This window comes from Myotis daubentonii, chromosome 9 (assembly GCF_963259705.1).
Source record: "Myotis daubentonii chromosome 9, mMyoDau2.1, whole genome shotgun sequence".
Classification (NCBI taxonomy): Eukaryota; Metazoa; Chordata; class Mammalia; order Chiroptera; family Vespertilionidae; genus Myotis; species Myotis daubentonii.
The window spans coordinates 71,606,453-71,624,009 of record NC_081848.1 but is presented as its reverse complement, the minus strand read 5'-3'; the positions used below and the strand labels follow the sequence as shown (position 1 = coordinate 71,624,009).

General features: G+C 39.2%; 1 protein-coding gene across 1 annotated transcript in view; it reads left to right on the top strand.

Moving 5' to 3' along the window:
• Positions 1-17,557, top strand: part of HSD17B12 (hydroxysteroid 17-beta dehydrogenase 12) — a 124,022-nt gene that overhangs the window by 36,249 nt on the left and 70,216 nt on the right. Inside the window, exons 2-3 of the mRNA XM_059709604.1 lie at positions 4,870-4,916; positions 8,514-8,589. Coding sequence (XP_059565587.1) covers positions 4,870-4,916; positions 8,514-8,589 — 123 coding nt within the window. The remainder of the gene's footprint in view (positions 1-4,869; positions 4,917-8,513; positions 8,590-17,557) is intronic.

Below are 17,557 nucleotides of genomic sequence, written 5' to 3'. Positions count from 1 at the left end.
AGTTTGCCATTGTAGTTTTGGTTTTCATTTTCTTAAGTGATGTTGAACATTTTATCATGTGCCTGTTCGCCATTTGTATATCTTCATTAGATGAATATTTATGCAAATCCTTTGCCCATTTTAATCTTGGGTTATCTTTTTGTTGATGAGTTGTAGGAATTCTTTATATATTCTGGATACCAGACCCTTATTAGATAGATGGTTTTCAAATATTTTCTCCCATTCTTTGGGATTTATTTTTACTTTCTTGATATTGTCCTTTGATGTAAAAAATAAAAAAACACCCCAACATTTAGTTTTAATGAAGTCCAACTTACTTTTTCTTTTGTTGCTTGTAGTTTTGGTATCATATCTAACCTTAGTTACTTTAAAATTTTTCTTTCTACTTTGGCTAGTGCTAACATTTATTGAGCATTTACTATGTGCCAAGTCCCATGTTAAGTACATTATATACATTGTACCATGTAATTCTCAAACAATCCTGTAGGCAGGTACCATTATTAATCGAATCTTTTCAATGACTCTATGGGACAGATAATATTGTCTTCATTTTACAAATAAACAGACAGATGAGGTTAACCAGCTTATGATAGATGGTAGAATTGGCATTTGAATCTAGACTTGAACCTTGCCGGTCTCATTTTAGGGCCCATATTCTTAACCACTTCATATATTCTCTTTGTATTAAATTAGCAAAAGCCTAACATCTTTCCATTATGGTTTTACTAGGCTTGTGGTCCAGAAGTAGTAACATCTTTTCCCCCCCAGCCAGAATCCCTACTCTCATGAAGCCCCTTCCATGTCACATTTTGGGTGTCCCCAGAAAAAGCCACAGAGCATTTGAATCCTCTCTAAATCATATCGAGGCACAGGATTGATAGCTTTTTAATTCTTACACAGGCGTTTGCATTTTTAAAGAGGATGTGGAATTAAGTGAAATGAATCATTATCTGGAAAGGTTGTCAGTTAACCAAGTAAAGTGAAAAATTCAGGCAGAAGGTATTTTGGGGTTTTAGTGCCACCAGAAGGCATTACAAGTCCTTGCCTGGAAGTCAGCCCAGAGGATCAGCTGCCTTCAGCAGATCCTGCTTTTCAGAGCTTCTTTCTTCTCCCTCTTCTGAACCGATGGGTTGTTTTTGAATGTGTTTTGTTTTGCTTCTTGGTTTGTTAGGTTTTTAAGTGGCATGCTATAACTACCTGCAGTATTTGGTTGGGTCAAGAGAGGAGGAGGGAAGGCTGAAGAGGGTGGTCATTAGGGAACTAGAGAGGACTGTGTGGGAGGAGCCTCTCTCCTGGGACAGCATATATGTACACTGGGAATTTCTTTCTTTAGTAACATACTGTGCTTGAAAAAAATGTGTAACTTTCCCAAACCATGATGTTGCGGGAAATGCCTACAATATCTGGTTTTATGCATAATCTATTTTTTTTCCTGTAAATTTTTTACAATTAAAATATTATTAGAAGAACAAGTTACAATAGTCTTTTCTTATTTTGCATCACTTTCACTGATTACCTTTAATAAAAATGCAGGAAGTTGCTGCTGTTTTATTAACTTGCAGCCTGCATGCTTCTCTTTGTTCTTTGTTAGATATGAGCTGGCATGCGTTAGACTACGTTAGCATTTGCTCTTGGGACTTCAGTGGTTTCTAAATTCAGCACTGCTCAGCCGGTTCCCCCTTTGCTTGAATCAATCGAGACTGCTATTTTTAGCAACAAAAGGGAATTGAAATAGCAATTTTCTTTCCATGTAATAGATCCCCAAGTGGAATACTGATGCAAGTTCTCTGTCATTTTCTATTCTCCCCACCCCCAAAAGCACTCAGAGGAAAGGCAGCTGTCATGGTTTGCGGCAGTATTAATCTTTAATCAATCGAGTGTTTTCTGCATCCAGGTGTTCAGGGAGAAAAAAAAGGATCACGAGGAGGAACCTGCCTGGAATAACTAAGCTCTTATGCATGGGCTCTGCAGTCAGAATTTGGTAGGCAGTGGCAGTGAATAGACAGAAGAGCTAAAAATAGCATGTTTGCTTCCAGTGCTCCTCTATTCTAGTCTATTTTTGATGTTTAATTTTGATAAGTTGATTTGGTACTTACTAAAAATATCTGTTCCTAGCAAATTGAGGACAAAAAGTAGAGTAATTGTAACCTACACAAACTAAAGTATTGTTGTTGACTGTATAAAATCTGGAAGCTGAGCCCTGGTCAGTTGCCAGTATTTTATATAATCTGTAACAAGCTAGATACTTTCGGATGCCTAGTTGGGATATTCTTTATATTTGTCAGTTTCCGTCTTCTCAAAGGCTTGCAAATTTTGGTTCTGGTGTTATATTTATATAGGAGACATAGCCTTTTTTATTTCCTCTCTCCCCTTCTTTTTTTTACCCCTACCTCAGGTCTGCCCCTGGCCATCATATGTACTCCCACACCCCATAGGATTGTGGGTAATACCTGAGGCTATTGGTTATGGGTGGATACCTGTAGCTTTTTTTCTATGTATTGTTGAAAAGTACCTTAACTTATTCACTTCATAGCAAAATGAAAAACAACCCGGTGTTCATTGAAGAAGCAAATCTGAATGACGAGAACAGTCTTTGTTAATTTGGCATGCTTTGGTAAACCAAAATGGTTCATCCTCCCTTCCCCCAATCCTGCTTTGGATTTACTCACGTCATATCCACACTGGTACATTATGAGTCTCTCTAACATTGAAAATCATCTCCTTTCAAGGATAGCATTAGAATTCTTTTAAAATGTATACCTACATATTTACCATAAAGTGAAACTTTTCTCTGTTACATTTAAAAAAATTTTTAGATCACAGATTCTTGATGTTGAAAGTGGTTGAAGAGCATATTAGGTTGTGTACAGTAGGTGACTGGGCATTATTTGTTTAAAGTAAAAGAGTGGATAAAGCAAAGGCTAGTTTTCTAGTCATAGTCTCCTTTTAATCATTCAGTCATTCATTTATCCAGTAAATACTCATTAATCACCTGCTTTTGCCATTCAGTATGCTCGCAGTTAGATTGTGGTGTAAAATGAATAATGGAAATCTCATTTTAAATGTAGTAAGGAGGCCTGAAGGAGGAGCTGTCAGGCCTTACCACTCCACCTCAGATACACACCTCCACAGGAAGAAGCGATAATCACAGAAGAAGAGATATACCTTGTATTTCCAAGAAGATGTGTCTCTACTTTATTACCCCAGTGGATGGAAGGAAGATTTTTCTCTTTGCCTAGCAACAAGCGCAGCTAATGGGAAGCCATCACCACATTGAGCTCTCATTTTCCTTCATAACACCCCCTCTTAACTTTCTCCTTTTTCTCTTTAAGTAACTTTCCTCTCTCTCCTTTGTTTGTTGGATTTGCCTGGAGTTTTTGCTATACTTCTCTGCTATTCTTGAATAAGCCCTTCTTTGCTGGTAAAAATAACTTTTTAATTTTTTTATTTGTAAGGTCAACAGTGGTCACTCAGACCCTTATGGCAACCTATATGATGAATGCTAGTAAGAGGGAATACAGAGTACAATTGGGACAGAGAGTTTTGAGATCCTGTTAGTCTAGAACAGGGGTCCTCAAACTTTTTAAACAGGGGGCCAGTTCACTGCCCCTCAGACCTTTGGAGGGCCGGACTATAGTTTTAAAAAAAAACTATGAACAAATTCCTATGCACACTGCACATATCTTATTTTGAAGTAAAAAAACAAAACGGGAACAAATACAATATTTGTATTTGCATGTGGCCCGCGGGCCGTAGTTTGAGGACCCCTGGTCTAGAGGTTAAGGAAAGAATGGTGGGAGAGGAAAAATTCAACCAAAAACCTCAAGAATGGGAGAGAGACACTGGTTGGAGTGAAATTGGGAGTAGCAGGAACAGCATTTGTAAAGAAAGAGCATATTATCTTGGAGGAACTGAAAAAATTTCAGTATGACAGGCAGTCAGTGGTAAGAGGAAAATGATGGTGTTTGGAAGACCTTGTAAAGAATTAGGGCAGTGGGAAGCCATTGACAGGTTTTAGGCAGGGAAGTGATCAGATTTGCCCTTTGGAGGTGACCACTTTGGTTGCAATGTGGAGAATGAGTTGGAGAATGGGAGCAGGTGAAATAGTTAGAAAGTGGCTGCAGTAGTTTTTGTGGGAGATGAATGATGGTAGCTGCATGTAGTAGTTGTGGAGAGAAGTGAATGGCAAGAAGTTTTAATAATTGGCAATAGGGAAACATTGTTACTTCTTGATAGGAGAACGAGATCATAAAAGTGGTGTTTCAGAAAGTGAATTCTTAACTGTATAGCATGAATTGAGTGAGAAAGCACTGTAGGGCTCACTGCACAAGTCCTTGTGTGTTGGGGTGATAGCTTAGATTGGGGTGATAGCTGTTGTGAGAATTAATTGGATATCAGTGAATTACCTTGAGTAAATATTCCTGTAATGATGTGAATACTAAATATTTTGTTTTAATAACTTACTTTACTGACAGCTTACTCTTGCTTTTCTGGACCTATAATAGTGACTTTAACAATATGGAAGTTTATTTTTCAACCAGTTTAAAGAAGACTAGAATTTTTATATGTCTGATTATCTGTGGTCAGTAGTAAAAAAAAATATGAAACGAACCCGGGACCCTTCAGTCTACAGGTCGACACTCTATCCATTGAGCCAAACCAGCTAGGGCTGAAGTCTTTTTAATATTAGTCATTATGGTGGGTTTTCAGAGCTAAATTTGAACTGCTGGTATTGCTCCAGATGGTTCAAATTTATATCAAAGTATACCACACAGGTCATCTTGTGTCTAATTGGTGGCTCCTCGCTATGTATGATCAGTTCTTAATTATAATTCTTAAACTAAACCATTACTTTTTCTCTTTTCTCAGTTGTCACAGGTGGTACTGATGGAATTGGAAAATCATATGCAGAAGAGGTAGGTAATTTTCAAGACCTTTTTGGTATTAAAAAATACAAAAACAAAATTCATATAAAACTTTTTATCATAATAAGTTGGAATTGTGAAAAAGTTAGTGTAATTTTATTTTATATTGTGTAAATATGAACAGTTTTTGGTTTATATTTATTTACTTGAATTTTATTTTTGTAATTACAGTTGACATTTAAAGCTATTTTATATTAGTTTTAGGTGTGCAACATAATGGTTACACAATTATACAATTCACAAAGTTATTCCTCTGATAATTTCAGTACCTACCTGGCACCATATATAGTTACTACAATATTATTAACTATATTTCCTATGCTGTATTTTTTTTTTCCTATGCTGCATTTTACATCCTAGTGACTATTTTGTAATTACCCATTTGTACTTCTTAATCCTTTTACCTTTTTCACCCAGGTCCCCCAGCCCCCTCCCATCTGGCAACCCTCAGTTTGTTCTCTGTATCTATGAGTTTGTTTCTGTTTTGTTTGTTTCTTTTGTTTTTTAGATTTTACCTATAAGTGAAATCATATGGTATTTGCTTTTCTCTGTCTAACTTATTTCACTTAGTATAATGCCCTCTAGGTCCATCCATGTTGTCACAAATGATAAGATTTTGTTCTTTTTTATGCCTGAGTAATATTCCATTCTATATATTACCACATCTTTTTTTATCCACTTGTGTATTGATGGTAGAGTGTTATGGTTTTGAGTCTTAAATTTAAGTCTTTAATTCATTTGGAATTTATGGTTTGTATGCTATATGGAATATATTATGTAAGAAGGTGCCTTTTTTTTTTTTTTTTTGAGTAATTGGATAGTCCTCAGTTTTGAATTATTTTCCAAAAGGTGGATATACTATTATATAGGTTATATTTCCATGCTAGTTTATGGTATCATTTTCATGAGAAGGACTTTGATGGGTAGAAAGATATTGGCAGACACAGGCAAAATGTTCAGATTCTCTGGAATGTAATGAAAGGATAGGAAACCATTAATTTGAAGGCCATCATACAAAGCAGGAACCTTGGCAGTACTCTTCAGGGAAGCTTCCCTGCCTTCCAGTTCCGAGAAGGCACCCACAGCCTATGACACTGCCCAGTTGAGATGAAGATCCTGGTGGATCCACTGAATCTCTCATTTGTCACTCCTAAAGGTTCTTCTTTCTTGTTTAAAAAATCCTCTTTTGTTTTTCTTTTCTTTCTTTTTTTAAATATATTTTTATTGATTTCAGAGAGGAGGGAAGAGGAAGAGAGAGATAGAAACATCCATGGTGAGAGAGAATCATGGATCGGCTGCCCACTGCAAGTCTCCCATTGGGGACTGAGCCCACAACCCGGGTATGTGCCCTTGATGGGAATCGAACCTGGGACCCTTCAGTTCACAGGCTGACGCTCTATTCACTGAGCAAAACCAGCCAGGGCTCTTTTGTTTTTCTAGTTTATTTTGAATAGCAAAACTACAGAAAAGTTCCAAGAAGAATATAATGAACACCCATATACCCTTCACTGGGATTCCCCAATTATTAACATTTGCCACATTTAATTTTATTATAATTATAATTTAGATGGACCGTTTGTGAGTTATAGGCATCACAATAATTCACCCTTAGGTATTTCACCCTGAATCTTAAAATGTTCACCCTTATAACCAATAATACAGTGGTCAAAGTTTAACTTGATATAATCCTATATAACAAAAGCCTAATATTCAAATTGACTGAACAGCAGAATGACTGGTTGCTATGATGCACACTGACCACCAGGGAGTAGATGCTCAATGCAGGAGCTGCCCCCTGGTGGTCAATGTGCTCCCACAGTGGGAGCACCACTAACCAGAAGCCGGGTTCACGCCTGGTGAGCGCAACGGTGGTGGCAGGAGCCTCTCCCACCTCTGCGGCAGTGCTAAGGAACATCGAACGGGCAGGCAGTAAGGAGCGAGGGGTCCCGGAACGCGAGAGGGTGCAGGCTGGAATGAGGGACCCTCCCCCCACCCCCCAGTGCACGAATGTCGTGCACCAGGCCTCTAGTATTTCTATATAACATATAGCCTACATGCAAATTTCCCAATTGCCCCAGAAACTTTACTTGTAGCTCTTTTATTTGTGGTTTCACATCTAGTTAAGAATTATGCATTGCATTTAGGTGTCATGTCTCTTGATTGGAAGAGTTTCCTAGGCTCCCCCCCCCCCCTTTTTTTGTAACTGGCATTTTTGAAAAATTCAGGCCAGTTTATAAAAGTTTCTCAATTTGAATTTGTCTGATTGTTTTTCTGTGATTAGATTCTAATTAAACATTTTTTAGCATGATTGCCACACAAGGTGCTATTGTATCCTGACTTTATCTTATCAGGAGACAGAAGAAGTCTACTTGTTTTGTTATCGATTACCTTAAGACAAATCATTTGGCCCTGACCAGGTAGCTCAGTTGGTTTGAACATCGGTCCTCTACGCCAAGGTTATGGGGTTTGATCTCCAGTCAGGGCACATACAAGAATCAACCAATGAATGTATAAACAAGTGGTACAACAAAAATTTATCTTTCACTTTCTCTTTCTCTCTTCCCTCCCTCTCTAAAGTCAATAAATAAAAATTATAAAAAAGAGTTGTCATTTATGAAAATGCTGACCACCATAATTCTCCATTATAAAGGTGCCTTTCCCCTTTGTAATTAATAAGTAGTATGTGGGGTGGTACTTCGAGACTGTGTGAATATCCCATTTCCCAGCAATGATTTTCACCCAGAGATTTTAACACCCATTGAAAAATTTTGTCTAAATTAGTTATTACCATATTGGTTTAAAAAATTGTGACTTTTCTAATGATATCTTTTCTTCTATACTTAGTAGATGCTATTTTTCTATAAATAAAAGCTTTTCCTTATCTTCCCTCCCCTGTTAATTGTTATTTTTATTAAAAAATGTTCTATATCTCCTCATTTGCAATATCACTTATTATTTAATAAAAACCACTTTTAGAATTTAAGACTGGAATATTAGTTTAGTAAATCACTAATAGTGCATAGCAGCTAATTTATGGCTCATTTATATGCTGTGTGGAATAGTTCACTAAAAAGTTTTGTGTATATTATGATTTCAAGAATTCAAACAGTATAGCTGGGTGCAAAATGAAAAGTAACAGTCTTCCTTCTAAAACCTTTTTACATTTGTATACTAGCTTGATTTAGAAAGATAATCCTTTGGGGAGTCCTGTAAAGTCTTTATTTTGGATTGCCCATTTATTACACTGGAATTTATTTGTTTGCTTGTATGTTGTTGTTTTTAATGTACTAGTATTTTTATTGACTTGAGAGAGGAAGAGAGAAGGATCAGCTGCCTCCTGCATGCCCCCAACTGGGGATCGAGCCCACAACCCGGGCATGTGCCCTTGACCGGAATTGAACCTGGGACCTTCAGTCCGCAGTCTGACACTCTGTCCATTGAGCCAAACCAGCTAGGGCTGTTTGCTTGTTTTTTAACTTGGATTATCATATGGTCAGGTTTTCTTAAAATGAGAATATATCTAAAGTCTGTTTTCAATAAAATGCACAGGTATGACTCAACTGTTTGGTGTCTCTTTTGCTATTTCAGTTGGCAAAGTGTGGAATGAAGGTTGTCCTTATCAGCAGGTCCCAGGATAAACTGAATGAGGTTTCCCGTGAAATAAGTAAGTTCTCACATCACCCTCCCCACCCTCATGATTAGAAAATAAATACAAAAGCTTCTTTCTCATTCTGTTACCAGGCTGTTTTTAAGGTGGATCATCAGTTTTTTCAAATTAATATAGGGCCACTATAATTTGCTTAAAATGTCTTTTGCTGACTCATTTAGTTTGTCAGGAGTCAAATTCTCTGATTATTTTATCATGTTCCACTTATATATTTTTTGTTGCTTCATTTTAGTATTCTTGTGTGTTTTTTTACTTATTGACTTTATTGTCTCTAAAATATGTATTTTATATGATTGAAGAAAAATAGAGTATAGCGTGTGTGTGTGTGTGTGTGTGTGTGAGAGAGAGAGAGAGAAAGAGAGAGAGAGATGGGGAAACTTTTGAACTTCCTTCTTTGTCAGCTGTGCTTGACACCCGAACTACATATGCAAAGACTTTTTAAACTGATATCTAATTAGCCACCTAGATGGATAAATCAGTGCTGTCCATATCCTTGGTAAAAGTTACTGATGTTCCCAGTATGGGGCCTATGGCTGGTAGACTTATCAGTATGATGCTTGTGCACTTTTTTCTTTCTTTATTGATTAGAGGGCGGCGAGGGGGAGAGACAGAGAGACAGACAGATAGACAGAGAGAAACATTCATATTTTGTTCCACCTATCCATGCGTTCACTGGCTGATTATTGTATGCACCCTGACTGGGTACTGAACCCGAAACCTTGGTGTATCGGGACGATGCTCTGACTAACTGAGCTACCCTCCGGGGGAGATGCTTGTGCACTTTTACACCTTTTACGCCCACAAGTCACATTATTTACTTATTAAGAGTCAGTTGTGTTGGTTCCCAAACTCATTTATGCATGTTATAAATATTCTGTAAACTGATGCAATCTTGGTGTAAAAAGGGAAGTTATTTCTATAAAAACTAAGTTGAATGCTCTGAAAAAAGTGAGAAAAGGGAGTTTTTTTCAGAAATTAGGGGCTAATAAGACAAGTGTGAAATATTGGAAAAATTATAAAAAGAAAGAAGAAATTTACTCTCTGATTATTTCATTGTGTTGAAGCTTTTGTTGCATTTTAAAACAACTGTAACTGCCATATTGGAATGCTGCATTATGGGTGTGGTTTATGCAAGAAAGACTGGAATTCCAGTCAGCAGATCTAAACTCAAAGATAAAGGCCTTGGCCCCACATAGAGGATTGGTGAATGATTCTATTTATACACGGTTTAAATTAAAATAATGGTTACAATGTGTATTTATCATTGTATAGGATTCCTTGCTTTAACTGACTTATCTAAGTAGCCAACTAACAAACTGCCCCAATTCTTTGAGAAGAGGGGATTGTTACTGTATTTTATTATTATTTTTTCGCACCTTTTATTGAGACATAATTGACATATAAAGTTATGTACTAAATTTAAGGTGTACAATGTATTGTGTTTTTATTAACATTACCACCTACTACTAACATTTATATAGTGCTTTATTATTTTACCTCACATGTATTATCCCCTTTGATCCTTCATGCATCCTTGTGAGGTATATATTTTTGTTATTATTTCTTTCCAGACCATATCTCGTTCTACTGGACAAGTTACACGTAGATGCATTTAATTTTTTAGGTGAAAAATGATCTTTATAGATTTCTAATATTATGTGTGCTAAATTTTTTTGACCCCTGAGAGCACAGATCTTTACAAAGGTAAGCATGTGGTATATAGATACACGAGAAGTCCTTGGCATTTAAGGATTTTAACTTTCAAGGTTTCAACTATGTAAATGCCACCCTGAAAGTCCAAGACACAGAGTATTTTGCAATTTTGCTGAGGTGTGAATTTGAATGAAGCTGTGACACTAATGAGCCTGAGGTGTAGTTACTTAAATAGTAGCTGATCTTTGCACACTGCCTGGATCTTAGTACTGTTTTGTTTTTTTAATCCTAACTCGAGGATGTATGCTTATTGATAGAGAGAGAGAGAGAGAGAGAGAGAGAGAGAGATAGATAGATAGATATTGGTCAGTCCTTTACACAACCCGACAGGGGATCGAACTCACAACCTAGGTATGTGCCCTGATCAAGAATCAAACCTGCAACATTTTGGTGTAAGGACAATGCTCCAACCAACTGAGCCACTCAGCCAGGGCTTAGCACTGTTTCTTTCTTAATGGCCAAAAAGTAAAAGTTCATATGCAGAAAAGAGAAACTTTTGATTAAATGGAATGTTATATTTTTAAATGCTCTGATATGAATGATTGGTATAGGAACAAGAAAAGCCACCTCATGACACTCTTTCAAGCAAGTGCTACAGCCTGTACAAAAATTGCTTAACGAGTCAGAATATCTACTTTAATGATATTTGAGAATTTGGTTAACTTATGATCTAAGGTGACATGTGACTGTGGACAGAAATATGATTGGAGTAAGACTAGATCCTGTTCAAACATTCATGATGGAACAGATGGTGCTGGTACTGAATTGACTTTTATTATAAGGAAATGTTTTGTTTTGTTTTCCTTGTTGAAAAATTTGAAAAACATTTTTTTTCTGGGAATAATAAAAATTTAATGGAAGACGTGATATCAGCAGACCAGTCCATTCGTTCTAAGCTGAAGTACATAGAGGAGATTTATACATTTGTTCAAGTTTTCAACTTATTGTAGATCATCTTTTTGGGAGGATAATGTTTTCATGAACAGATCTATTCCAGGAGTAGAAAGGACCAAAATTTAATGTTGGTAAAGACAGACTAACTCTGCTTATACTTTCAACACATCTTCATCGAATGCCTGTGTCCCAGGTTCTGTGCCAGGCAGTCAAAACACAGCGTGAGTGAGGTAGATACAGTCCTTGCCCTCATGGAATTTATATGCTAGTGGAAGAGACAGAGAAACATAGAGGTCAAAAAACAACAACAAGCAAAACAGAAAACCAGACAAGTAAATAATTGCCATTTGTAGTAAGAACCATTAAGAAACAAAAAAGGAGCTAGAGAGAGAAAATGGAGAGATTTCTTCTTTAGTAGCAACATGGCGAGTTTTATTAACTGGCAGGGCATTAAAGTGCCAGATTTATAACCTCTTGCCCATATAATTGTACTCTTGTTTTGAAGCTGGAGCCTTGGTGAAGGGAGTATTCACTGGGCCCTCTTGATATAGAGGTGGTAGGGGTTGTGTTTGCAAGTTACATGTGATAAATCCACGCCAACATTCCTGTTTCCATAAACCCTCGGATCCCTGCCTCTACATTATTCCAGGCAAGTTGTGACCTCCCAATTGTATTAATTGTAGGCTATTATGGGGACCACGATAAATCTTAAGAATCCTTTCCAATTGTATAAGCTAACCATTAAATTATAAATCTCTGGTAAGTGACTCATATTAAAAACAAAAAAAGGCCCAATCTGGTGTTATATTCTCTTTTCTTCAGTCTAACAGTCTTAGAATTCATTCTCACACAGATGTCCCAGGTTTCTACCAATACAAAATAGCAAAATCTTGCAATTATTTGTGTGTGTAAGTTAACTACTTTGTGATCAGACTTGGTACTTCTTTCCCAGAGAATGTTTGCTGTTACCCTATTATGGGTGGCAGTAAGGCATGTGCCAGCTGGGTCTTGAGAAGAGGAATTCTCTTGCAAGCAAACCACCCTTAGAGTTATGGTGAGGTTATTACAGGTTCTTGAAGCCAGGGAGAGCTAGTCTCTTCAGATACAGGAGAGCAGGCTATTTTTATTTCCACTGGCTGGGGAGGCTCAGAGTAACTTTGGGGGTTCAGGATTCTCGGCTTCAGCTGAGTCCACCTAGATATCCTATCCTGTCTCAGGATCTCACTCTTTCTCATTCTGTGCTTTCACTTTTACATGAAACATGGTGAGTCTATGTGGAATTCAACTTACATTGTAATTCTGCAACTGGCACAGTTAAGTCTGATGTTAGCAAGGTGAGCTCAGTGGCTATATAAAACATAAAAGTTTTTATTAGGGCTGCCATAGTAATTCTCTCTTCTTCTGATCATAAATCTGAGCTGACAGTTTAAAGATCCAAGCTTGCTGTTTTCTTTCGGGAAGTGCTCCAGTGCATTCAGAAGCAGCCCTACCATGTCCCAATCTTTGTACTTATTTTTGCCAAACTCAAATGTAGTGGTCATTTGGTTTCATAAAGCAATTCTTCTGTAAACACTTCATTATAACCAGCAACCAGTGTTTATTTGATGAATGGTGATGCTATTACATGATGGATCAAATCAAACCAATACAGAAGTCTTCTGAGAAAAGGAAACCCTCATGCACTGTTGGTGGGAATGCAGATTGGTGCAGCCTCTATTGAAAACAGTATGGAGGTTCCTCGTAAATTAAAAATAGAACTACCTTATGACCCAGAGATTCCACTTCTGGGAATATATCCAAAGACACCTGAAACACTCATTCAAAGAATATATGCACCCCTATGTTCATTGCAGCATTATTTACAACTAGGGGCCCGGTGCACGAAATTCGTGCACTGGGTGTGTGTGTGTGTGGGGGGGAGTGTCCCTCAGCCCAGCCTGCCCCCTCTCACATACTGGGAGCCCTCAGGCGTTGACCCCCATCATCCTCCAATCGCAGGATCGGCCCCTTGCCCAGGCCTGACGCCTCTGGCCTAGGCGTCTGGCCCGGGCAGCGGGGACCTGCAGTGGCAGCGGCCCCGCGATTGTGGGCTTCGCTTTAGGCCCAGGCAAGGGACCCCTAGCTCCCGGGACTGCCAGCTTTGATTTTTCTGTCTTTGATTTTTTTTTTTTTTAAAAGATGTTTCTCTTCTTTGTAATTTTATCTCAGGTGTCAAGCTTTAGCATGGCCCTGTAAATCCACAACTTTCTCTCTTGAAATGCAAAGCTTTTAGAAGAAATATCAGTTTCATTTTTTAAATTTTTACCTATTATCAAATCTGCGCAGGTCTGATGTGGATTTGACCAAATAAGTTGGTTGCTCAATTTTCTGATGCACTGTCAGTATAATTAGTATAATGCTTTTTATATTTAGCATGTTTTATTTGCATAAGGTCAATGAAGCATTAGTGATCACATAAAGACCTTTGTGTTTTATATTTTAAAATTAGAGCCACATGATGTTAGAGAGTTAATCTAATATGGCCTGTAGAGTCACATATATTTTTCTATCACTTCTATAGCAGCAGAAATATTTCTTTTGCCCTTTGAATTCATTCACATAGTCCAAGGTAAGGAACCAGGAACTATCCAGCTTGCCTTTCCTGGTTTTGTCCAAGATCCCCAAATTTATCGGTGTTCCTGGCCTTCCAGAAAGTGACATTCTTTACTACTTATAAAACGGGGACTCCACAAGCCATGGAGGTACCAGGGAGGCTTTTGCAGCAGATTCCACAAAATGGAGAGCAACCCTTTTCCTTCCTAGTGGGCTTGTTATGCCTAATTAAATGAAATTAATTAAATGAAACATTTGTGGTATGGTCATGGTTACAAATTTGTTTCCTATAATTATTTTCTGATAGGGAGAAGGATAGATTCTTATTGAACTTATGCAACTAATTACATTGTCATGTAACATAAAAAACTCAGTAAAGACATGTATAATATTTAACCACTAGAGGCCTGGTGCATGAAATTTTTGCACCTGTGCGGGGGTGGGGGGGTGGGGGGGGGGCGGTCCCTTAGCCCGGATTGTGAGTGGGTGCAGGCCAGGCCGAGGGATCATACTGGTGCACGATCGGGGCTGGGGAGGGATGCAGGAGGTTGGCTAGTCAGGGAGGGACTGTGGGAGTGCTCCAGGGTGTATCCAAGCCCATCTTGCTCAGTCCTAATCGGCCGGACCCTAGCAGCAAGCTAACCTACCGGTTGGAGCGTCTGCCCCCTGGTGGACAGTGCATGTCAAGCAAGTGGTTGAGTGGTCTTAGCATATCATTAGCATATTATGCTTTGATTGGTTGAACAGATGACTGGACACTTAGCATATTAGGCTTTTATAGGACTAGAGGCTCGATGCATGAAGATTTGTGCAAGAATGGGCCTTCCTCCCCCTGGCTGCTGGCACTGCCTTTGCTCTGGCTGGAGCCACCTTTCCGCCTTCCCATGCTGCCCAGAGGCCCAGAGCGGCTGGAGCGGTGCAGAATACCTGCATCCCACCCCGCCCAGCCCTGCACCTGGCCACTTGGAGCCTGCATATGCATCTTTCTCTTTTATTAGTGTACATTGTTCTGATTAGTTTTGCAGACAAGGCCAATCAATGTGTTGTGTTTTCTACACAATTACCCTCTTTAAATTCACCCAATGATTTACTAGTTTATGTTTCAGTAACTTTTGCTGCATAACACTCCAAACTTATCAATGTAAAATAACAATGATTTTAAATGCTCACACATTCTGATGGTCAGGAAATTTGCCGGGTCTATGGGAAAACTCTTTTGCTCCTTATGGCATTACCAAGGTCCTTCACTGATACTCAGCTGATGGGTGGTCTTGTCTGGAAGACCCAAGATGGCTTCTCTCACAGGCTGGTGCCATGGGGAATGACTGGAGAGTTGGAACTGGTGACTCAAGTGCCATCTCAGGGTAGTTGGATTTCCTCAGTGGTAACTATCTTCCTTCAGAGGGAATGTTCCAAGATAACCAGGCAGAAGCTGATTTGTTTTTGTGACCTACTCTCAGAATTCATACGGTGTTACTTTTGCCATACTCTATGTTGGTCAAAGCAGCCCTGAACCTGCCCAGATTCAAGTGGGGAGGAAAAGGCTCCACCTCTTGATGGGGGAGTGACTTGGTAGCTGTGGAGAACATGTGGGAAGGGAGATATTTTTTGAAAATAAAATCTGGATTTGGGAAATACAATCTGCCATATTAAGACTGCCCAGAAAACATACATTCATTCAGAGTGTATCATTCTGATTTGCTCAAATATAGCCAGACACAATGAGAGTTAATAAAAAATTAAGAAGGAAGAAAATATATTTTCTCCAAACCACTATTAAATTTTCCTCATTGGTCCATTTAGTCTTGCAAAATTAATTCTCATTCCGTTGGAACTTGGATCAGCTGCATGCTTTTACAGTGTCTGATTTTCAAATAAAAAGGCCTGTAAGTTCACTGTTTTCTGTTGCATTTGTCTGATGGTCTGCTTTTGGTGGCAGTGTTGGGTTACACTGGGAAGGAAGCCTGACCTGAGTTGATTCTCTGCAGCATCAATAATAGCCAAGTGTACTGATACAGGCCTACACTCAGGCTATTAGTCATTGGATGTTTCTTCCTAAAGACTCAACTTTCTGATTTAAGATTTTTGGCAAGCTTGAAGGAAAAGTAGGAACCACCTGTTAATAAGACTGATGGTCTCTGGTTACTTTATTACAGTAATTAACAGTGTCAGAATGGAATCCCCTGTTGGGATATAATATAGAGCTAATTAATAATTTAGTCAGTGATTATCCTGAGGGCATGAGCCTTGTGATGGACATTGATAAATCTTCAGGGACTTCTATAGAGTATGTTTTTAAATTGCCATCAATTAACAAGAGTATCTTATACTTAGAAACATAACCTTAGAAATAATTTTGTTCACTTCTGCCAGTCTTTGTTCATGATATCATGAATCATGAATGTTTCTTTTACCCTGAAAAGTATACAGATGTTGAATCATATTTATTAATAGTTATACCTTGGCTTTTCAAATATATACTAGAGGCCTGGTGCACAAAATTCATGCACGGACGGGAGTGGGGGGGTGGGGTTCCCTCAGCCCAGCCTGCACCCACCCAATTGGGGATGCCTCGGGGGATGTCCGACCACCAGATGTCCAATCCCACAGGGATCGGGCCTAAACCGGTGGTTGGACACCCCTCTCACAATCTGGGACCGCTGGCTCCTAACCACTCACCTGCCTGCCTGCCTGATCGCCCCTAACCTCTCTGCTTGCCTGCCTGATCATCCCTAACTGCCTCTGCCTGCCTGACCACCCCTAACTGCCCTCCCTTGCCATCCTGATCTCACCCCCAACTGCCCTCCCCTGCAGGCCTGATTTGCCCCCCAACTACCCTCCTCTGCCAGCCAATTTGGTTCTGATTGGTCAGTTTCTATGCCAGGCAGCGTCAAAAGCTCCGCCTCCTAGGCAGCCATTGGCTCCTCACAGTTGACCCAGATTTGGTTCTGATTGGTCAGTTTCTATGCCAGTCAGCATCTCTGTGCCTATCAACGGGACCTGATCAGACAGGTGGGGCTGATCAAATAGACCTGGTGGAGGCCTGGAGAGAAGTGGAAGTGCAGCTGTTGGCCAGGCCGGGAGAGAAAGAGAGGCAAGTTCTGATCAACAGCTGCCACAGAAGCTAGGGATCAGACCCTGCCTCTCTTTCTGCAGGCTTGTCTCCGGGTCTGATCCACAGCCCCCTAGGCAGTCATTGTTGGGTCTGGGCACCTGCAGCTGCCCCAGTCAGTGCTGGGTCTCCACAGCAACCCAGCACTGATTTCCAGTCTGGTTGAGCTTTCGGTCATTACGACCCATTAATATATAATATTAATCTATATATTATTGATTTCAGAGAAGAAGGGAGAGAGATAGAGAGATAAAAACATCAGTGATGAGAGATAATCATTGCTTGGCTGACTCCCGCTTGCCCCCTACTGGGGGAGATCAAGCCCGCAACCCGGGCATGTGCCCTTGACTGGAATTGAACCTGGGATCCTTTAGTCCATAGGCCAACGCTCTATCCATTGAGCCAAACCGGCTAGGGCTTGGTTTTTCTTATATTAGGGCAACTCTCATAAGAGAGTTGGGCTAATTAAAGATAAGGAGAGTACACTACAAATCTAGTTCTCCCTTATCTCTTCCTTGCTCAATAGTGCTATCTAGTGGCTATCTGAGAAATACTAGAAATAGTTTGGGTATAAAAATATATCTTAACAATTTTATTATTCTTAATTTGGGGCCCCAATTTGTGAAAGCTGTATTACAAAGAGTTGCCAGGAGA